Here is a 22,958-nt window from a genome sequence, read left to right as displayed (position 1 = left end):
TATTACAAAAGATATACATGTCTTTTAAAAACACCATACTTATGAGAAGTTTCTGCGATGGACCATACCATCTCTGCAGGCTCAAAGGGTAGAGCCAGCTAGTTTACCAATCTTTAAGTGGACGGACATCTCCTACTGTATCCAGACAAACAAAAATCCGGCATATTCAACGCATCCAAGTATGACAGTTGCGCTCGCTGAAGTTGGTGACGTTTGCTCCGATCAGTTTCTCCTCCCACTGGCTCAGCTGACGGAGGAAGCCCATGTTGGGGCTGATGTTGTGTTTGCAGCCAAGCATGTGTTTGTACGCATCCTGGAAAGGAAAACAAGAAGCATGAAGCATACTTATTTTTGACAAAATTTTAAACAGCATACACATGACTGCAGTTCGTAGCTTGGGAAGCTTTTGAGACGTACTCTGTCCCTTCATCAATGCGGTAGATCTCATCCTGGAGTTTCTTTGTCATGTGGCAGCTGATAGACCTTGTCATTTGACAAGACACAGCCATAAACCTGTCAGCATGAAACATTTGACTAGTAGAACAAAGAACTGATTTTTAAATATGGACAATGATTTCAGAAACTAATCTTAAACATGGGCTTACTGTAAATTGTGAGAATTTCACGGTGCTTTTATTTTTCCAGTGATCCTCTTCACTGCAAATTGATGACACTGCAAACAGGTCTCCCAGGTATAACTACTATACTACAGAATAGTACAGTACGGTACACAAATCTAAAACACAGAAAAAAGACTTTTTCCTCCTACCACAAATGGATACCACTGCAAAAATAAGTTACATGTACCAGTAGTTTACAGTACTATACCTTGAGTGGCCACCTGTAGAGGTGCATCAGATATGCCAATGCAATGCAAATGTTTCTGCTGATCCCCCTTGTGTCAAACACCAGTACTGCATGTTCAGCTTTCTTCTGTTTGTCTGTGAAAGAAGTAAAATGACAGATGATAAAACTGGTGCATTGTCTAAATATCACAATTCTAGGTATGAAGCAATAGATGATGAATGGTGTATTGAGAAAATGGCAGCCCATTTTAAAATCAGTGTACAAGTGAATAAAATATCACTAACAATCAAATTTCTAGAAGGAAAGTTTGATTCAAAATGTATATTGTAACTTTCCATTTATTTATTAGTACATGTAGTCATACATCTGTCAAGCAGATCCCTAAGTAAAAAAGACTGTACCTTGCCAAATAAGTACTGTTACATATATGCCTTATCAAGTCAGCTCCTTACCTATAAAGGCACAGGCCTCCTCAAAATGGGACAGCAAGTCTGTGTCCGGGGAGTCTTCTGCAACTATTCTCAGCACCTCAGGGTTCTGACGGCCTGGGAAGCTGTTGATAGAGAGACAAATGTTGTGACACTGTGACAGACTGTAGAATAGGAGATTTGAGATATTATAACAAATATTATAGGGATCAAGACAATTTGTTCCTTTACCATAGTCAACTCAGCCAAACACCCTGGTTACTTAAGTCTCTCAGGCGGAGTTAGGGTGTTGGATCGAGCTGACCAGGTTTTTGGGCTGAGTTGACCAGGGTGCTGGGTTCAGTTGGTCTGATTAGACGTCTGTCAAGTTGGTTGATGGCTGAAGCATCCATCATCCATACTATAAAGTATATTAGGCCACATTGATTTGATTATATGGATAACATCCGCGCTCGCACCAATTTTCGGCCATTTCCAAAAAAAAAAAAAGTTTTCGACCACACAATAAATTGTGCAAAGCAGCTGTAAAATGAGCACAAATATTCCGTAGATTGAAATAAAAGTATCAGGAAACAGATAACTAATGCCATAGAATGCCAAAATGAATCTAAAGTCAAAGAATAAGATGTGAAAGGACTATTGTTGGTTGGGGGAGGTACCAGTACATAAAATTCAGGTCCAGAGGATCATTTCCAGGTCCGGACATGAACCTGGACCTGATTGTCTGTGGAAACTTGAAAACTGGCAATACTCAAAACAATGGTAATTGGTCAATTTTGCTACAAAGGCATCTGTTTGGTGGATTATTGGACTCCCACTGCATTTTAAAATCCCATCTCCATGTAATAAAGGCTAACTGTCTCTGTACCTTTGACTGTAGAAACTTGGTGCAATTGACTATAATCTCTACTTGACTTCGCTCTTGTTGTCTTCTTGGCCCCCCGGTTAGACCCCAAATGGCTGCCGACATAGTGTGTCCATTTTGTAATTAGCGAAACCTGTTCCTCTGTTGTTTTTTTCAGGTCTGTTTTTTCGGATTGGTCCAAGAAGAAAAAATGTTTTGCACCCGTATGATGTACTGGTCCCTACACCTAACTGTTGGTATGCCATACTATGTGTGTTTAGTCCTATGTTCAACCTTCCTGGCCACTTTGATTCCATACTGAAGGCAACTTTTTTTTTTGGCCAAACTTTTTTTTTTATTCGCTCGCTCGCATCAGTTTTGGAGTTCCCGGAGGATGTCATCCATATAATCAAATCAACATGGCCTTATTGTAAGAATTTAAGGAATGTTTCACTTCCCACCTTGGGTCAGGTTCTGTGGACACGTTGATGTATCCTTTACACTTGAGTTCCTTCAGGATGACAGCCGTGCAGGCCTGCTCATAGTTGGCCACATACAGAAGTCCCGGGAGAACCTCACATGGCCACACCATCAAGTCATCCAGCTCCTGGGTACAAGCAAACAAGATTGTGTTATGGTCACATTTCCAAAACAGTGCTTGCCCATTCAGTTTGAAAAGTATGATATAAAACACACAAAAAGGTAAACAAAACTAGAGTGAGCATAATTTGTCTTTATTTCTTGATACACAGTAACTATTTTATTTTTTGTCCCTGCAAACAGCCTGACCAGGCCCCAGTTTTGAAATGTGACAATATCAATAGCCAAATTCTACAGCATTAAAAAACTAATGAAAAGGTTGACAGTCAGGAAAAGTGATTTTCAAGCTGCACACAAATGATTGTCATGATTTTCTAACCTACCTGTGGCATGTAGATGATTTTCTGTGTTCTTAAGAAGGGATACAAGGCTGAGAAGTCCTCATAGCCTCCTGGAGAAAAGAAAAAACATACAAATTGTAGTTCTCAGCTCCTTCAATTTCCATATACAAATGTATGTATGTACTGTCAGGAGGAATCATTTTACCTACATTGAAAAATTAATGGTCCTGTATAGTCACTTTCTATACACGACAACAAAGCGAGAACTTTGTTTTCATAGAGTAGAATGACAATTTTGACTACGTAACTATAGGATATGTTTAAATAACCATAATTTTTGGGATGCATCAAAACCTAAAAACTCTCACCCCTCAGAACTTTTACTGGATTCTTGCTTCCACTGTTAGCCAGAACTGTAGCACAGGTAATGGCATCCCCTGTGAAGGTATCAGAGACCAAAGTTTATTAGCATGGGCAAACCTATGCATATCCAACTTTGAATCAAACCATTGAACTGAAATGGCAAATCAAAAAGCACATTTTCTGGATGACTATGTACTAGTACTTATAACTTGCTATCTTCATGCAATATAGTACATAGTCTTCTTACCACTGTCCTTTAGAGACCTTGTGTGGCTGTCATACACCACACAGTGGGTTTTACACTCAATCTCAGAATCATAAGGCACCAGGTATTCACCATTCTTACGCTGGAAGATAGAACATTTATGTCAGCAAGAAATTCATGCAGTAAAGTGGTATTCATGTAGGAATGGAAATTATGAAGAAGAAAAAAAGATTTGGGGTGTCATTTTTTCACTTTAAAAGAGAGAGAGAGAGAGAGAGGAAAGATACCAAGCCCCTACCCATGCCTTCTTGCTTGTGAGAACATGGCTCACGGCATAGTCCTCACTGCTCCGAGCATCTGTGGTACAAAAGAAACAAAATACAAACTTTGAAAATATTGATGACCTTACAGTATCTTTTTCAATGACAGAGGTATCTAAGATTGAACCAGGGATGATTTTAAGGGTGCAGGGTTGTGTGCAATTATCAGAGCCATTTCTTTCTTATAAAGTCTTTGCAACAAAATGGTCTGGATACTTTTGTGTTCCCTATGCACCAGCAGCACCACAAATAGTTTCTTCACTGCATGACCATCCCTGTGACACTAATCTCCTTACTTACAGCAGCACTAAGCACCATTGGGTAAGTGTCATAATATCAATATAACATTAGTCAACTTACATTAATATTTCAATACTGGAATTAAATAGTACTTAAGACATAAGGTCATCAGGTCATTAAAAACATCAATACAAAAAGATACAAGGAAAACCTTATAAGCAGAGTTGATAAATGACAGAAGCTTCATAAAAGGAAAAGAGCAACATTGTTACTATGTTACAATCATGTTGTTATTTGTTAACGTTATAGCTTCTTTACATGGCACTTTCTTTTACTTCAATATAACTGGACTAGAACTGAAGTTGATAACGTTACTTACCGAGGAGTAACAGATAGTTGGGATCACTCAGACACGGGTAGACCGTGGACTGGTTGAGGATATTGTACAGTTCTGTCGGCTCACACAGCACCAAGCCGGCGGACAGGGGCATGTTGTCACCAAACAACTCAAAATACAGGTGTACAACTTCTCCACCTGTTGAAGTTCATTCCCCAGGCAAAGGACCTAACAACACCCCGTCACAACAATGATAGTACGCAATGATTTACAAAATAAGTTCCCTAGCAACATATAATTTGGTAACATTCCTGGCAAAAATATTCTGATATCAGACCAAGAAATATTAGTGTAGTCTTCTAGATTTCATTGATGTTGAGATTCTTTATTCTATTCATATAATAGCGTAAATCGTTTGGCGGAATGATACCAGTAGTCATAGGGAAGCGTCCTAGCAACGACCTGAATCAACCTTTCACCTTTGACCACACTGACTCGTCAGTAACCCTCTGACGCATGCGCCATTTGTGACGTCCTTTGCTGCCATTTTGGTGGGTCAGAAAGGTTGTACCGAACAGCGACCAAGTTTGTCACGATGTTTTCTCGGCTTGCTCGTCCCCAAACGCTCGGCGCCCTAGCAGGGGCACTGAGGAACTTCTCCTCCACAACAGCGGTGAGTTTGGGAGGGTGCTTGTTGTCCGTTCTTTGAAAGGAGTAAAACGCCGGTAGGATTTTTGTGCACGTGAAGGCCGCATGAACAGATGGGATACAGCCTGAGGCTGTGGCATGTACGAGCGCTTTGCACTGTACATTGTACAGCACTGAAGTTCGTATGAAGGTCAAAAGATAATCGTCAAGAAAAACTCTAAAGAAACATGGTGGAAAGGTGGAAACTGATGTGCATAATTTTTGCATACCTCATCATTAACTGCAGCAACAGATGATGTAACCTATAGTATATAACCTCCTTGATGTATCTGTAACTTTGAAGGTACTGATGTACATTATTGTAACTTGCATAATTTTGCTGAACCATAATTGTGGATATTTCTGATCATATGAAAAAGATATGTTTTGAGATCTGTCACTTTCTGATAAAATGGAGCCTAATCTAATCAGGGCTAAGAAGTTAGATACTATCCCTATGACAAATTAAAAATTTGAAAAAGATAGTGACCTTTTTTCAGCATCAGTACTGTACATGATGATCCATCTCCAGCTCTAACTTGTAAGTCAGGCTTTGTCATTGAAATCCAAAAATCATCCAGTTGTTCTGGTTACGGATCAACTGACTAAAGTATTTAAACTAACTAAACTGATTATAAAGTCACAACTGTTATCTTTCAGTGTAACAACAAAGTCGCAGTGCTCGGTGCCTCCGGTGGAATCGGCCAACCGCTGAGCCTCTTGCTGAAGAACAACCCAGTCATCACCCAGTTGGCTCTGTACGATATCGCGCACACTCCCGGCGTGGCCTGCGATCTTAGCCACATTGAGACTGGGTCCGAGGTCAAGGGTTTCCTTGGCGATGCGGAGCTGGGGGCGTGTCTGGATGGATGCGAGATTGTGGTGATTCCCGCTGGGGTTCCGAGGAAGCCAGGTAAGATGAGGGTCATACCCGGTCATTATCTGTCCTTCGGTGCTGTGTTGATACGTAACCAATTGTATTTACCAAAAATGCCAAGAAGGTTATGTTTATGTGCTATGTGTCTGTATGTATGTATGTATGTACGTATGTGTGTGTGTCAGTGTGTGTGTGTGTGTGTGTACAGCATAAGTCGAGAAGCTGTGGATAGATCCTTAAAACATTTGGTATGTGGATGGTGGTTGGCAAAACGTTCAATAATGGGCCTCCTAGTACATTCTACATGGTACTGCAGCAGAAGATCCAGTTTTTATATGTTATTCTTATATTTCTCAATACGTGCCCCCCCCCCCCCTTAGGATAAGTTGCCAGGTTTGTCATAACTTGAAAGTTTGCTTTTTTTCTAAAATTTTCATTCTACTATACACCACCTGAATGTGTGCAAATAAACACCCGAATGTTCCTGTTACAGGTATGACCAGAGATGACCTGTTCAACACCAACGCCTCCATCGTACGAGACCTGGTGAAGGCCTGCACCAAACACTGTCCTACTGCCTTCCTGCTCCTCATCACTAACCCTGTAAGTCAGTACAGCCAAACTTGTACAATTTACCACCTGTACATGAAGACCACCTGGCCAATCACCCCTTTCTGGTTGTCCCATAGATAATTTTTCCTGTTGACACAAGCATATGAAATCCTGTCTGTAGTGACCACCTGACCACATTGAGGTTTTATCGGTCCCCTGAATCATCTTTATGAATATTCAGAGGGTCAGACATTAGATTTAGTATTTGCTGATGGGTTATAACAATATTTAAAACCTATAGTATGATGACAGTGGTCCGCGATGAATCATATGTTATGGAGGACACAGATGTACAAGTTTACATATAGGCAGAGAAGTGTCATAATGGCCTTGTGTGGTTTTCATTTCATCTCCTTATGACCTGAAGTCTTGTGATTAAAGAGTTTGGAGCAACATGAATTGTAAATTGCTCAAATTTGCTACCAAAGTCAGTTACTGATGACAATGACATTCTAAAGAATATGAGCCAGCACTGCCCAGCAGTCTACATGTTCAGGGATAGAAGCAGAGTGGAACAAGATTGTTATTTTTAACAACCATTTTGGAGTGTCCATCCAGTAAACCCTACTGTTATTGCCAGAGAGGCTAACTTGTAATGTAAAACCAAGGGCTATTTTTGTTCTGCCTTGAAACCCTTTAGTGTTCGAGGTCAGGCTGTGGCATTTGCTGGATAGCCATCAGGGAAAAGCTCACTGGAAATTTTCCAGCAGAGCCCTTCTGAATTAACTCTACATGCTGCATATGTGACAGTTACCAAAGATCTAGAACAACATGAAATGCTGCTGCCTCTATATTAATCCCCCTAAAAAAGTAGTAAAACAATTACATGTTTATGTTCTCATAAAATCATGATGCCTCAGAGAGGATGCAGTTCTATTTGTATGTACGAAAGTCTGACTCACAAAGTTGGTAAGCAACATGACTGTCATATACCGGTACATGCCATGTTTTCAAATTGTTCCTTCTGTCTGTAATTTCACCTTCAGCTGGCTACAGTAGCCATTTTGTACCATATTTGTATTGGTAATGGGGTTAGGCAGTTTCACAACACTTGGATTCAACTCACCAGCCTTGTTGAAATTATCTAACACGTTATGAATATTTTATACCTCTGGTAGCACTGTGTAAGTAGCTGTACACAGCAGACATGATCAAGTAGAGTGAATTTATTCCTCAGCTAACCAACAGCGTTTATTAATGAAACTAGTGCATGAAGTTTGCACAAATATACCTTGCAGAAAGATGTCAGTTAGCACACAACTGAATCTACTTTACTTTATACTGTAGAGCATAGACATTCATGCCCGTAGCCAGGGGGGGTTCGGGGGGTTCGGAAGAACCCCCCCACATGCTCAAAGGTCCACTTTTTCATGCTCAAAGGTCCACTTTTTCATGCTCAAAGGTCCCCTTTTTCATGTCCAAGATTTTTTTCAAAGGCATGACTGATTTGCATCATTCACTGATAGACATTTCATTCAATCCTAGTGAGTCTATCAGCAAAATTTGCCCCCAGAAAGTGCAGGAAATGGCTTTTCAGAGGGTCCAGATTTCAAAATTTCCCCGGACCACCATTGCAACGCCTCCCACCTTTGGTATCAGACATGGCGAAAATATGTCGGGGGAGTCGGCCTCAAAGACTTATGCCAAAAACCTTTTGTATTTTAAGACAAATTCCATTGAACTTAGCCAGCGAATTTTGCCCGTCAAAATGCAGGAAATGGCGTTTCAGAGGGTTATGATTTCAATTTTTCCAGGGGGAGCATGCCCCCGGACCCCCCTAGGCAGCTCACGCCTTCGGCGTGAGTCTCGCGCCTGCGGCGCTCGATGGTCCCACAAGTACTAAAAAGAACCCCCCCAACCAAAATCCTGGCTACGGGCATGACATTGCTATCCGTATTTCCTTGTCCATGCCCAGGTAAACTCCACAGTTTACCATGTAAACAGCCCTGTACTGTACATAATACCTTCTACTTCATACTGTACAGCATACACATTGTTAGCCATGATAACTCATTATGTCCTTATCCTTACCCAGGTCAACTCCACAGTAGACATTGTTAGGTATGATAACTCAAATTTTTACTTGTCCATCCCCAGGTAAACTCCACAGTGCCCATTGCCTCGGAGGTGTGCAAGGCTGCTGGCACCTACGACCCCAACAGGGTCATTGGGGTCACCACCTTGGATGTGGTCAGGGCCAACACATTTGTGGCTAACCTGAAGGTAATGTGAATGGCTATTTGAATGTATGAAAAAATGATTTTCTTTTGGTAGGATGTTTTCGTCTTCTATTGAATATTTGACATTAGCAGACATTAGCAAGAGAGAATGTTTTGTAGTTGATGGAAAAGAAACATTGAACCTTTTCTATCAACTACAAAACAAAACATTTTGAATGGTTATTTTCGATTGAAAAGACATAAAATGGCAAATATTTCCAAAAGTTTTATATCCCAAGTGAAATGTCTTACTGTATCTTGTAGATATTATCATTCAATATTCTTTAAAAATGATATGTTTAACTACTTATCGTCAGGATTTTTACTTGAAGGTCCAAATGAATGATACAACAACCTGTAGATATAAGTTGATAAATGTTATGCTAGGAGAGACCACGTCTATAACAGACATCCTGTCCCTGCAGGGCCTGAACCCAGCGGATGTTAATGTTCCAGTGGTCGGAGGTCATGCAGGCAAGACCATCATCCCTCTCATTTCTCAGGTAAGGTACGGCTTTGTCCTTGGGGTCTGCTTAATACTTGTATGTAATATATTTGTGATTTGCCCCTTCCACTACTACCCTTCCACCCAAAAAGAAATGTTATTGTTGTGTTGTGTTGGCTGTGTGCTGTGGTGTGTAAAAGCCAGCAGTTTTCTGTACGTCAGATTTCTTTTCCATCTTTATATATTGTAATGAGAGGTTTTGTTTGAAGAAAAGTTTGTCTAGACCAGACTAAATATGCTGGTTGGAAAACAGTGAAAATTTACCCAAATATGAAGACTTTTCTGGGTAGTTTGGCCACCATAGAGTAAGATTTGTCAACACAAGGGGAACATTACCTTAACCACAAAAAATCACCCTGCTTTTTGAAATGCTGCTTTTTATTCAAATTCTTGATGATTTTTTTCTCACCAGGCTACACCGTCTGTGGAGTTTGATCCAGAGACACTGGATAATCTGACCAAGCGAATCCAGGATGCTGGCACTGAAGTTGTCAATGCAAAGGCTGGAGCTGTAAGTATTACCTAGTATTCACTATGTGTAATGCATATGGACTACCTACTAGTGGTATATCTGACAAGTCTCATAATGAACTTTCTAAATGTTTTCGTGGCAACATGGTACAAACATGCATACTTGACATTTAGAACCAGATGCACACATCCTTTTTTTGTATTCTACAAATTGTATTACATGTACTTCGAATGTACGTATGGGCCTTTTCATCACGCGCATTTTTTTTTCATATAGGGGTCAGCTACACTGTCCATGGCATATGCGGGGGCCAGGTTTACCAACTCAGTAAGTTTGTCTTATTTTTTAGTAATCTCATGATGTTGTGAATGTCCTTTGTGATGTCATTGTGAATATCATGCTTTTGCATTATCGTAAATTGAAAAGTTTGTGCAGCGATTTTGGTGTTGCGGTGACCTCTCTATTGCAACTTTGTGATGCTCTGTGTTTGAATATGCATTTCAAATGTGCTACAAAATTATTTCAACTGCAAACACAAACACATCCTCTTTTCTGGATTCCCTATCTAGTTCTGGTCACTTTGGTCTATTAGTACCTTTGTGTGAAGTCAATTATGATGTAAGAAAAAATATATGAACTAGTCTTATAATAGATGTAATCTAATCAGATTGAACTTGCACTTACACTTGTTTCTGTACAAAGCCACTGCTTACAGATAACAACTGCTTCCCTGTCCCCCGTTTTATGTCTAGCTCCTTGCTGCATTGAATGGGAAGGAAGGAGTCATTGAGTGTGGTTTCATCAAGTCCTCTGAGACGGAGTGTCCCTACTTCTCCACTCCTCTTCTCCTGGGGGTAAGAAACTTTGTTTGAGTTTTTAAAAACGTAGAAAATGACTGGTCAAACTTGCTTTAATGATGTTTTTGTGCTACAAGGTTTATGGTTCTTTCATTTTTTTTGCATACAAAGAAATTTACAAATGGGATTATAGTCATGTGTTTATAGTCTACAGACATTTAATTTGATTTTTGATCAGCATTCAATTTGATTTTTTATAAACATTGTCTTGATTGTGTCGAGATGGAACTCTGATTGCGGATAACAATATTGTTTTTGTCTTAAATCATTGTCCTCTGACAATTTTGTTTTGTGCTTTCTGACCTGGGGCCATTCTACTTATGGTAGTTTGCAGTGGCTCACGTAACTTACCAATAAGCCTGGAGATGATTAAAGGGTAAGCAAAGAGTACGGGAGTTGCCCAAAATTCATTAGAACCTAATGATGTCACCCAGGGTAGTATGCTTCAGTGTTCCTTAAGTTAAAACATTGTGCTGTAAGTAAGAGGTTACTTATGACTTTTGTATTCCCACAACAGAAAAATGGCATTGAGAGGAACCTGGGACTGGGCAAGCTGAGTGACTATGAGACAAAGTTGGTGGCAGATGCCATGGATGAACTCAAGGGTTCCATCGCTAAGGGAGAGAAGTTTGCCTCACAATAAAAGCTGTCTTCTAATAGTTGCCATGACTCCATCAGCTTAGCTGTGACTTGAAGCTTTCATACCGCATCAACTCCTGTAGCAGACGCAGTACCATTCAAACTTGATATTCAGGACTTTTTCACTTCAACAGAAGTGGGTTTTTACACAGTGCATACAACAATGAAAAAGCAGTATTTTCTTGTCAATCAGATGCAGAGGTCTTTTGGATCATAGCCAAGGATAGTGGAATACCTCAACACAACTGCTTCAAATTGATATGACTTTTGTAGAATGAAATGGATTTACTATCTAAATAAACTATATATATATGTGGTGTGTTGAAAGAATAGTTTATGCTGTCAATATGGTCTAGGAATGTACTGGTGACTAGGATGGTGTACCTGTAGAAATAGAGAGTTTACTTGATATGATGGAAAATGTAACAAATACATATCTTACAAGCATGTGGTTTTATGTGAATTGCAGGATCGATTGCACATTTCCTATGAAACCAGTTTCACCCATAGATCTGAATGACTCTAAGTTATCCTATATCTAAACTAAGAGGAATTTTATAAAGCCACTTTCTAAGCAGCTGTTCTGAACAGCTCACACATCAATGCCGTGATTAAGAGGACTCCTGTTGATTGTCTATAGTACTGCAACAGCACAACTTCAAAGAGAAAGACCCTGATTGTTTCACAACTTGTGTTTGCGTGATGTTTTTAATGTCTTCATACAAACTTTACCTTCTGACACATTGACAATTTTGGAGAGTGATAACAATACTTCACAATGATTGAGTTATACCTTACCATGTTTTTGGAGATTTTAGATAAAAGCAACATGCATGACAAAGGCCTTGCATGGGTATGAGAGGTAAGAACACATAGATGTGTTTACCGATAGTGTATCATGCTTACCTAGTCTACAAACTTGCATATAAATACATGTATAAGAATGCAGATATTCCACAGACATGCAGCTACTCTCTCATTGGTCAAACCACTGATTGTCACTCTGAATCGTACCATTACAACAACATTTGGAATCAACAATCACTTCAATCCATTACAAAGAATTTGTTATCTGGAAGAAATTTTGGAGAAATTGCACCAGAAGTAATAGGTATGTTTCATACAACATAATGTATGTTCATTTGGCACCAAAATTTGATGAGATTCACTGCCAGAATGAGCAATCTCTAGTGATGATCAATGATCATACCATGATCAATGAAGAAGCCTCCTTGAATTTAATCAGTGTACAGCACATGATTTATGCATATCAACATTATCAAAGCACCATTTAGAAGAGTTACAAGATAATCCGCCATTTGCAGTCTGCAACCATTTCCCGCCAAGTGTCTTGCTTCCCTCCCCACAGTGGCTGTAGGAGAGGTCTCAGTGGTGTATTCCCCTGTTGTGGACTCCTACAGATAAAACATTAGAAACCTTTGAGCCACTCTGCACAGTACAGCTATATAACTAAACCAAAATTCAAGCCGTATACAATTTTGTGTAACATTAATTCTATCCAAATAATAAACGTTGGACCAGGTCACTTCAATTGATCTTTACAAGATAAACTTGAACTTGCTTACTGCTTGACCTTTACAATATCTTTAAAGGCATTGTGGTTTAATAAAAAAACTCTTTTTCTGATTTAACTGATCGCTACCCACAGCATGAGGTTTTAAGATTGAACCTCCTTGCATGCACTTGGAGATTTTCCACTTCACCTGCTGATTCATGTGGCTCCAGCAAGAAACTTATGGACACTGGTAACATGTTGTTACATCACAAATTTTCAAACATGTTAAATGCTTGATAATTTTACCGTAACTATAATATAACCAAAGGTAAAGAAATTCAGAGATGTTGAAAAGCCATGGATCCCAACATTGTGTTGCACTCTGAATACTAATGGAGCAGGGAAGTTTTCTTCTCAATGGAAAACGAAGTGCTATACAACTCTTGACATCTTAATGTTGTTACAACTCTTGACATCTTAACAATATGGAATTGTAGTTCATTATGTAAAGTAAAAACAGGGCATGGGTCGGTGCTGCTTTGATTCTTTTATTTAAGGGTCAAGACTTTGACACATAAAATGCATGATTGTAGACACTTCCCGAGATCAAGGGACTTTTTGGGGTAACATACTGCAATGACTTTTTTTCAATCTTCAGAAAACATACCAAGTTCAGTGCTCTGGATCTGCCCTAGCCTGTGTACCCCTCTGTTTACCATCTGCCTTTTCCCATACGCGCTCACACATTTGCAAACTAGTGATTTAGAGCGATCATTCTTATACACAGATTTGAAACCACGTCCTAGAACTCAGCTCAGTGAATAGAGACCAATAGAGGAAATCCATGATGCTGGCTCAGCTCTGCATATAAGAAGTGAATGGAAGCCTTGGCTAGCTCTGTCCTAATCTCCAAGCAGATTCCTCCGGTGGCATAAAACAGTAACATAAGCTGGGGAAGGACTTCAGCCGGCAGAGGGGTAAAATTGGCCACCGGAGGAATGTGCTTGGAGATTAGATCTGTCCCTCATTGGAGCATTTCTCTTCAGATGAATGTATATGTCAGGAAATACTACTATTACATTCCAAACGTCTTGCAGAATGACACATGGTGTAAGCAGTGTTACATCTTACATCTTTCAGCAGAGCCATTCTTCATAGATTAACTTCGTTCTTCAGGGAAGGACCAGCTAGAATGTGAGGTGTTTTTGTGTGAAAATAGAAACAGAATATTGTAAAGTAAGGTTACCAATTTACGTGCATGATCAGTTTATGGTCAAATGGTGTCATGGCCATGTCAAGTTGTACTGTGCAATGTTGTGAAGTTGTCATGAACAATTAGGAGAGGTAAATGTATAAACCTCAGACATGCCTTATGAAAGCCACAACAAGAAGATTCCTGCAAGCATCACACAGTGCAATTCATTCAAAACTCCAAACCAGCATTTGGTCCTTTTTTAATATGTACACAAAATGGTTGAAATTTATAAATTATAATAATCAACTTAATCATCCATTGTTACTTGCATTCTAAAAGGTCTAAGCAGCTTTGAATAGCTTTGTCTGACTTTGGGCCCATCTTATGCAAAGATTTTTTTCAATCTACTTGTGAAAGGCCTTTGATTGGTTTCTCTAAAACTATTTGATTACAAGACCACTTCATGATACCTAATGGTTCCAAATTGCCAAGATACTGGATATTGACAAGAACAGAACTTTTAGCTTGCCTGTAAACTGGTAACATCACATATCTGGGACGTTTTTAAATAGGATTTTGATGTTGAAAAAGACAAAAAAAAAAGGAGCGATACAAAAATCGATAAGAACTTCAACAGTCCAAAATTTGCCAAAATCTCTGTTGGTCCATCCCTCGATCACGATAGTATAATTCTTCCTTTCTTTATTGTAATTGCAACAAAAGCAATACAACGGGTTACAAGCTATAGGCAGCTAACTAGCTACTACATGTGTACATGTATATCTACCTCTAACTGCAATATCTGCAACTAACTACACGTGTACATGTATATCTACCTCTACATATATCAGGTTACAACATACTAGTTCATGTATACAGTATTTTCTTTATTTTAAAGTCTGTTAGTCACTGCCATGCACATGCATGCACATTACAATAAGATCTTTACAAAAATGTATAAAAATATACACGCTTTCTGTGTTACATTAAGACAAAAATATATACAGACTCTCCAAGGCTTTATAAAAAGTTAGTTTCCATTTTCAGCAGGCATATTAGTGCTGAGGTAATGATGAATGTAAGGGACGGTACAGAAGCATTCAGAGCTGAGTTGGTGCCGTTCTCAACCAAGTAGAAGTCCTCTATCACTGCACTGAACGTCAGGTTGCCAGGTACGGTCACTGTCCTGGTCTCACTGCTATAACCAGCTTTGGAAACCTGAGAACAGATGGACATATTTACACATTGAATCAAATAATTTGACAGCATCTCACATCAAAACTTTCACACAACATGGTGTCAGAAGTGGGATTCATATCCATATTTCATTTCAACAATTACTGAACCCTAAAGAGCAATGGTCACTATTGCATATAGGGGTCCAGGGTCCATTCAAATTCTAGCATCTTTAAGGCTAGTTCTTAGATGTTGTAGGTGAAATCAATTTTTTTAGGTCAGTTAAGACCCTAGTATCAGTCCCTTACCTGAACCCAAAGTGGTATCACTGTTTTGAAAGTATCATTCTGTGCCACCATGGACAAAATGATTCTTTACATTGTACTTTCTGGACACTTAACAAAGTGAGCTACTGTGTGGAATGAGTTGTTATGACCTGAATGTTCAAGAATGAGACTATGACAACCTGAATTTACCTATTTTTATATACACTATCTTCAATACTGCAGCTAAATAGGGTAATGAACCCTAAAGCCTACCGTCACACTGTACTGGCCAGGAATGAGAATCCTCCAGAACTCGCCAGCAGACGTCGTGTGGAAGGAGTTGTCCCTATCCCCTATGGTCACAGTGGCCCCAGAGACTGGAGTGTCTGTTCCATTGATGAACACTTGGCCCTTAATACCTGCAAAGATGAAAAAAAGGTCAAGAAAATTGCGACTTGATGTTGGTGAACTAAGTAATAACTAAGTGGATGTGTTAACCGGTGCACTAGCTGGACTTAGATGACATCTCATAAAGACACAGATGTCATCTCACTGAGGATAAACTGAACTGCACAGTTTTATGGAAAATACCTGTTCTGTTTGGACAGAAACATTGGTTGCTCATGTTTCTATTTCATAGACAGTATGGGAATGCAGAAGGACTGTTAATATTGGTAGTAGTAGTACAATAAGTATGTTTTAGTTTACTGATATACACATTGCATACACACTAGTACTGGAATCCTCTAACACCGTGAAACCAGAAGAATAAAGTCTTTACTTTACCTCTATGCACCTGCAGAAGAAGTTCTATGAGAGAATTCTTATTCCAAACCCAGTGGTCCCTCAGTTTGTCCTGAGTTGGATACTTGCAGCAGGAAACTTCCAGGGTGATCGTCAGGCAATCCCCATGGATGTACACCCAGTCCTGCATTCCTCCTGCATCAACAGGCCATTTATTTTTCAGACATTTTCAGATACCCAGTACATACACTGTACAATAAGGGAGTATCTCACTGAACCTGTGGTGTGTTGAGAGCGGAGCTGAGGCTGAGCGATCTGACGGAGCACTCAAAAAATTTCATCGAGGAAAATGAATCTTTTCCCACTTTGTGTGTTTAGTTGTCTTTTAAGTCATACTAGTACATTTTGCATGATATGCCCATTATAAAGTCAAGAGTAATACAAATTCAATTAAGAACACAGCAATGATGCCAATGTACTGCAGTCCATTGAGGTACCCCTTAGCCAACTTAAAAACACAAGATACTGGTACATGTAATATTTGTAGAATGTTACGGTACCTCTCAATGGGTACCAGTCTGCCCCATTGGAGATGCCATCTTCAAAGAAATCCCCCGAGCAGACATCGCCCTCATGCATGTTGCCGTGGTTCTGGGAGTAGGTGAGGGCCAGGTGTCTGTAGATGTCATCATCAGGGGAACGACTGTAGATCGACGGGCCACTCTGTCCTGTAGGGCAACAAATGCTGTCAGAACTCTCAGCCAACTGAGGTTGGACAAGTTTTCTAAAATTCATTTGTCCTATTGGGCAAGTACAAAAAAAATTTACTTGTCCGAACCAACTTTTCACTCGTCCGGAGTGTAAATGACATTTTTCTATGTATTTCCACTTCCAGCAATGAAATTCCTCTATTGGTGGCTCTATTTTTCTGTGTTGACCAATGCTTGATACCATGACTGTGAAAATTAACAAGTTATCAGAAACTTGATGCAGGATACACACTTGCCTGATAGGCACTTTCACTTGCCCTGGACAATTGGGCTAGTGAATTTGTCCAAGGCAATTCAACGTCAAAGAAAATTCCTTTAGACTTGATTGAAACTAACCAGTCATAATGAAACATCTTTGACAAACTAAGGTTAAAGAATATGAAGCCAGATTAGTGATTCTAGACAGTATTAAACCTTGCCAGTATTTGTTTCTTACACCCAATCTTAGGAACATGTCTTTGTGAATGGACATTTAAAATCAATGGTAAAGAACTGTTTGTAAAGTCACCATAAGGTGTGTTGTCCCATGGATAGTTTGCCACCATCGCCCCACCATGGAAGATGGCAGACAGGGAGAATGGTATGTTCCTGGTCCAGTTCATGATGGCCTCTGTTTCAGGCTGGATGGGTTGTGTGTTCACTTCAAACTTGTCAGGAAAGTTTCGGTTCAGGTCATAGCTCCGAGCATTCTCCCTGAAAGAAAGACTTAAGTTAGAATTGCATGGTCATCTTGTGGAAGCCAAGCTACAATCAGGGTTCCTACTCTTGCTGTGAATGTATCAGTCCTAGACCCCATGATGCCTTGGTTCTTTATGAATGATTCTTGAGTCATGATGTGAAACCATATTGTTTTACAAAATCTGACAAACCATTTGCTTAGACCAAGATCAGTATACATTGACAAGGAACATTTTAGACTCATTTATTTCATTTATTTATTTAACCAGGTATTACTCTCTGGGCTAATGCCCTGCTTTTCAGGAAACCCTCCATCCTGTCCAAAAACAAATACTGAATGTTAATTTTCGTGGTGGTTTGATGTTTGCAGTCTATGCAAACATAGAAAAACAGCAATAAAATGCTTGTTCTGTCTTCTGTCTGCTTACCCGATTGTTTGCACCACAGACTTACAAATACCGCAAAATTCAATTCCCCCTTATCATCAAAATCAAATGCTTTTACAGTTACTGTAACAAGACTCTTGTTCACTGAGTTTATTTTACATTTTTACATTCAGTTCTTCTCGTGTCATAGTCATACTGTATACTTTTATTGACTTTATGTTATTTGACTGTTTTGTAATGTTGTTAGATGACTCCAGGAAGAATACAGTTTATGATAATCATTGTAAAATCTAATTGGAGATCGGAATAAACAAACAAACTCTAGCTAACCTCCCCTATGGAAATGGTTCCTTCCTACCTGCCGATGGAGCTATAGCAGTCTCCCTCCAGGCTGCCTTGCAGTCCGTCAGGGTTCATGGCGGGGAGGATGTGGACCCTGGTGGTGTTCAGGTAGCCGCTGATGGTGTCATTGTTCCCATAACCATCTGTCAGGTACTCCAACAGGTGAAGCAGCATTTCCTTACCAATCACCTGTCAAATTAGAAACAAGATCTTCATTTAAAGTTCTTTACTTTTGAGGAAACATTTAAACATTGCACACAAAGAAAGCTTGCTCCTTTGGGGGAGCTTTTGAGATGCCCTCTTAGGCTCTGTCTCTTCTTCAACTGGGTCAGATCAACGTCCTTGGTCAGATCTCGTCTTGGAGATCACATGACTGATGATGACTATCACCTGACAACGGACAGTTATCTACAGGATTGAGCTCTTCATTATACATGTACATCTACATGTTGATTTAAGGTCCTTGATAGTACAAAGTAGAATTCTTGAACACAGGAGTCTGGACATTACATATGGCCTTGTTTTCACTATTAAGTTCCCTTTTCCTTAGCCCTATGGAAGCTTATATTCTGTATCCTGGGTACCATCCTCTGTTGTAACTCTGGTCTGTGTAACGCAAACTCCGCTATCCGGAGGCGCGGCAATGTACGACGGGCCTGAGAAGCGCGATTAAATCAGGCTATTGTAACTCCTGGCTTAATCTTTTACCAAGCAACAAGATTAGGCTAGGAAGATGGTACCAACCTCTGCTGTATCTCCCATGCCATGTTTTCATCCTTTTTCAATGTAGAATTTTAACATTAATCTTTATATCAACTGCATGTGTATACCTCATTGCCATGTATGTTCCCCACATACTGGACCTCTGGCTCACCGACTTCATGGACTGTGGGGTTGTCTGAGATTGCAATTACCCACAATTCCCTTCCTGCAACAACAATTATACAGAGAACTTATTCTAAGGAAAGACATATTGATATCATATTGTGTAAGTATCATGGAAGCAACATTGTTTATCTAAATAAGTATTTGAATTCATATCATAGGCTTGTAACAGCTAGCACTGATAACATTATGTTTAAAAGCACAATTTCATGTAATCTTGGCCCACTTAAAAAGCTCTGAATCCAACGACAGGCTGTTTCATGTACTGGAGTATTTTTTCTGCTGGGATCCAGGTACATTTAGAGTCATTAACTTACCTGAGGCATTAAAAACACAAAGAGTCTTTGAAAGACTGACAGAACAATTAACCCAAAAGAAAAGCACAGGTCCAGGAGGATTATAATGAATAACAAATTAAAAAGACAGAACACAATAAACAAAAGTAACTTTGCCCAGAACTGAAAACAAAGGCCCTTGTTTGGCCTTTTATCTCTAAAGAAAAGGAGCCAGGAAAGGAGAGATGAAAGTCACAGTAAACAAGGTTCACACTTGTTTGATACACTTGAATACTCTGGGTGAATGATGTCTGACATGCAAATCTTTCAGTTGACACTTGCCAATCATGTATTGTAACTGATGATCTCTCCATAGCTGACCAGGTATTATGAGACTGAGAACTGATGGCACAATGGCAATAAAGGCCTTTGTGACTGTCATGCCAATTAGTACCTATCATATGAACATACGACTAGTATCCATCTTGGACATGTACATGTACTGTAACTAAGGCCCCGTTCATGATACAAAAAATGAAACGGTTCTATCGGTTAGGCCTGGAAATCCGACAGCAAACGACAGGAAACGGTTTGCATTTTGCGTTCACGATGCAAACTTGCAAACCGTTTCAGTTCCTTGAAAAGGCATGGTAATGCACGGAAATGCGACCTCTGACCCCTGAGGTTGTTGTGATCTTGCCCAAACTTGTACTTCTGTGTCAGATTGTTGGTCTTTGATCGAAATTGAACCAATGTCTTACTGTATTCGAAGCTGGGTTCTGTTATTACATTGAAAATGGCTCTGAAAACATTGTGGTCCCGATATATGCCATGCTATGACATTTCCACTGGATCTGCTGACACATTCCCCTTGCGATATCAGGACTGCTGGCTCCTCACTCGACTAGGTGGCGGCCCGATAATAAAAACGAATTTTACAATTGAAAACACGGCCGAAACACCCGAATGACAGATTAAAAATTGTACTTTTCCCCCGTGGCGCCCTCAAATATGAACGCACATGCCCGGATGTAAAACGGATCGCGTCGCTTTTGCGTTCATGATACAAATTCGCAATTCCGGATAAGGAAGAAACCGTTTCAATACTACCTCGCGAGGAGGTTCCGAACAAACCGTTTCCTATCGCTTCAGATCCGTTTCGGACCGTCCATGATGACAAAACTTATCCGTTTCAGCTGGCCTAACCGATAGTAACCGATAGAACCGTTTCATTTTTTGTATCATGAACGGGGCCTTATATTAGCCTTATAGATGTCTTTCCAAGTTAACTCTTTAGTAAAAAAGTGGAGCAGAAGACACACTCAAAGAACTTGCCAGTACCAAGACTATTGGTATCTCTCTGTGCATAGGCAAGGAGATTAAAGAAAGATAACCTTCTTGGTATTCCTAGTTTGCAGAACTATCAGCATATAGCCAAAAGCTCCTTTAAATAATGCCCTTGATTTGTGACTGCAAAGTGAGCCAAAAAGGTTCAACCTTTCCTCTGGTTTGCATGTCAAAAGAATGACCTGCCTTGAAGGCAAAAAAATTCCAAACAACCCAAGCAATTTGCGTGAAACAATGGTGGCTGGTTACGATTCACAGGCCCTTTCAAAGGTGTTGGTTTTGTGATGAAGTACAGCTGTCCTTTTTCATTCATGTGATATCAATGCTGCAGACAGTTAATTTTGACATGATAAATTATGCATCGCACTCTTTGTCATGTGGAGACTGTAATTAGAGTGTCAGTGTTATGGACCTAACCAGGCTCTGGGAAGTATTTAAACGTTATGGGGACAGGAATCTTTTTAATCAAATGAAAGTTATATGTTATTTCTGATTTATCGCATGTAATCAGTAGTTCCACCAAGGACGTCTTACATAATGCCATGGTTCCACCCAGCAGGTTCTATGCCTTTGTTCTCACCATCACTGGTCATCGGTCAAAATCTGCTGCATGGAAATTACGTGGGTTAATTTTTCAAGTGTATTTTTTAATAGATGGGGTATTTCATATCAACATTGCAGAGTTCAAACTCTGTTCCATGATCGAACACAAAAAATTAGTACATTGAATTTTCAGATTTTATAACACCTGCTATCTCTGATGGTGTTGATAAGGGGTACCCTGATGCAGATGGCCCCCTAGATTCCTCTCACAAAGTAGTCCTGTTCAGTGCTGACAAGTGTAGGCATAAAGTTTTAATTCAATAACCATGTTGAACACCAACACAGATGAACTTGGATAAACTTTCACAGCTTCAGGTATTCAAACCTAATGTAGCTCTTTCATCCTCTGTTGCAGAAATGGATGAAGAAGACTCAACATTCAGCATTTATGATATGTTTGGATACCAGGCAAAAACTTTCATACATGTACCACAAAAATTAGGATATCTCCCTGTTTTAATACCTTGAACAGATCGACCAATGCTGTACAGGTGTGTGATGTCGCTGTAATTCTGATGAAACTCCCGCAGCACCTGCGTCACCTGGGAGTACTCATGGTACTCAAACGGGACATTCTGCCCCAAAATGTGTGGTAACCATGGCAACCAAAGCAACAGAGGAAGTAGCAGCAAGCTGGGAGTCGTCCTTGGTTGGGACATCATTGTTTTCAGCCAGGCCCCCTGAGATCTCCTACTGCCAGATTAAAATTCTTCCCTGTGAACACAAAGAATACAACAAAAGAATGTCAGAACAATGGATCGAGAAAACTTCAGACCATGTGACTACTGAGGATCATTGCTATGGTAATAGCAAACTTTGAAATCTCTTTAGTGAGTGAAGGGTACGGCTCAGTGTTTTTATGCATGATTTTCCCGCATTACCTCTTGTGTCCTACATTTTCTATGATCCTCCTCACGGCTACGGAATTGTCAAAGCTAAAAACACCAACATGACTTGTTATGACTTGAAAGACTTACAAAAAGGCTAATTACCTCCTGTGGCAGAATGGGGCCTACTTCCAACTGTCTACAAAGTGCAACTATATCTTTAATATTAATAGATGATTTGACACTATGGCTATGGAGTCAGTTTATAATGTCTTTTTCTCCTGATGCAGTCCTGATGTAAAACTAAACGTAACTTCCAGACTGGACAATGTTCTGATCACTTTACTGCATCTGAATCTGATCATTTAAAAGATTGAAGATTGAATAGTCATCAACAAAATTTTCTGGCTTCCCTGACAGTCCCTCCATTGACAAAAAGGCTATTCCACAACATTTTTGTTCAAAGAGAATGTATAAAACTTTACCAGTAAGTACATCAGCAGCAACCATCCTGTCAGCGGCTCATCTGGTAGTTTTTGGTGATGCCAAGTTTCTCCACCCAAACCTTGGCCTTGGGACCCCCTATCACATCCACTTCCGGGTCCCGGTCCATGGTTCACCCCAGTCGTGATGTATTTGTGGTGCATGCCGGGTG

At 39.8% G+C, this 22,958-nt stretch overlaps 3 protein-coding genes across 6 annotated transcripts; 1 reads left to right on the top strand and 2 right to left on the bottom strand.

The window, feature by feature from the left end:
• Window positions 1-6: 6 nt before the first annotated feature.
• On the bottom strand, window positions 7-4,767 carry LOC118425731 (serine/threonine/tyrosine-interacting-like protein 1). Its single transcript, XM_035834789.1, has 9 exons — window positions 4,468-4,767; window positions 3,827-3,885; window positions 3,571-3,670; window positions 3,329-3,397; window positions 3,003-3,070; window positions 2,541-2,686; window positions 1,260-1,360; window positions 829-941; window positions 7-313 (listed from the first exon to the last, which is right to left on the bottom strand). The coding sequence occupies exons 1-9, from the start codon at window positions 4,577-4,579 to the stop codon at window positions 167-169; spliced, it is 915 nt and encodes a 304-aa protein (XP_035690682.1). The 5' UTR covers window positions 4,580-4,767; the 3' UTR covers window positions 7-166.
• A 144-nt stretch (window positions 4,768-4,911) lies between these two features.
• LOC118425725 (malate dehydrogenase, mitochondrial-like) lies at window positions 4,912-11,978 on the top strand. Of its 2 annotated transcripts, none has more exons than XM_035834779.1 (9): window positions 4,912-5,098; window positions 5,773-6,025; window positions 6,483-6,592; window positions 8,699-8,824; window positions 9,246-9,323; window positions 9,738-9,836; window positions 10,074-10,124; window positions 10,550-10,651; window positions 11,172-11,978. In XM_035834779.1, exons 1-9 carry the CDS (start codon window positions 5,021-5,023, stop codon window positions 11,295-11,297), a joined length of 1,023 nt encoding a protein of 340 aa, XP_035690672.1. In that variant the 5' UTR covers window positions 4,912-5,020; the 3' UTR covers window positions 11,298-11,978. The 2 variants fall into 2 exon arrangements, with proteins under 2 accessions (XP_035690672.1, XP_035690673.1); XM_035834780.1 differs by lacking the exon at window positions 4,912-5,098 and adding an exon at window positions 5,399-5,416.
• LOC118425712 (carboxypeptidase D-like) lies at window positions 11,236-22,948 on the bottom strand. 3 transcript variants are annotated; one of them, XM_035834755.1, is made up of 11 exons: window positions 22,789-22,948; window positions 21,940-22,190; window positions 19,197-19,294; window positions 18,383-18,555; window positions 17,469-17,653; window positions 16,751-16,918; window positions 16,233-16,385; window positions 15,720-15,865; window positions 15,097-15,222; window positions 13,941-13,996; window positions 12,579-12,708 (listed from the first exon to the last, which is right to left on the bottom strand). In XM_035834755.1, the coding sequence occupies exons 2-10, from the start codon at window positions 22,136-22,138 to the stop codon at window positions 13,982-13,984; spliced, it is 1,263 nt and encodes a 420-aa protein (XP_035690648.1). In that variant the 5' UTR covers window positions 22,139-22,190; window positions 22,789-22,948; the 3' UTR covers window positions 12,579-12,708; window positions 13,941-13,981. The 3 variants fall into 3 exon arrangements, with proteins under 3 accessions (XP_035690646.1, XP_035690648.1, XP_035690647.1); XM_035834753.1 differs by lacking the exon at window positions 13,941-13,996 and having other exon boundaries at window positions 11,236-12,708; XM_035834754.1 differs by lacking the exon at window positions 12,579-12,708 and having other exon boundaries at window positions 13,342-13,996.
• Window positions 22,949-22,958: the final 10 nt, after the last annotated feature.

The sequence above is a fragment of the Branchiostoma floridae genome, chromosome 11 (genome assembly GCF_000003815.2).
Source record: "Branchiostoma floridae strain S238N-H82 chromosome 11, Bfl_VNyyK, whole genome shotgun sequence".
In the NCBI taxonomy this organism is placed as follows: Eukaryota; Metazoa; Chordata; class Leptocardii; order Amphioxiformes; family Branchiostomatidae; genus Branchiostoma; species Branchiostoma floridae.
This window is presented reverse-complemented; position numbering and strand designations above follow the sequence as displayed.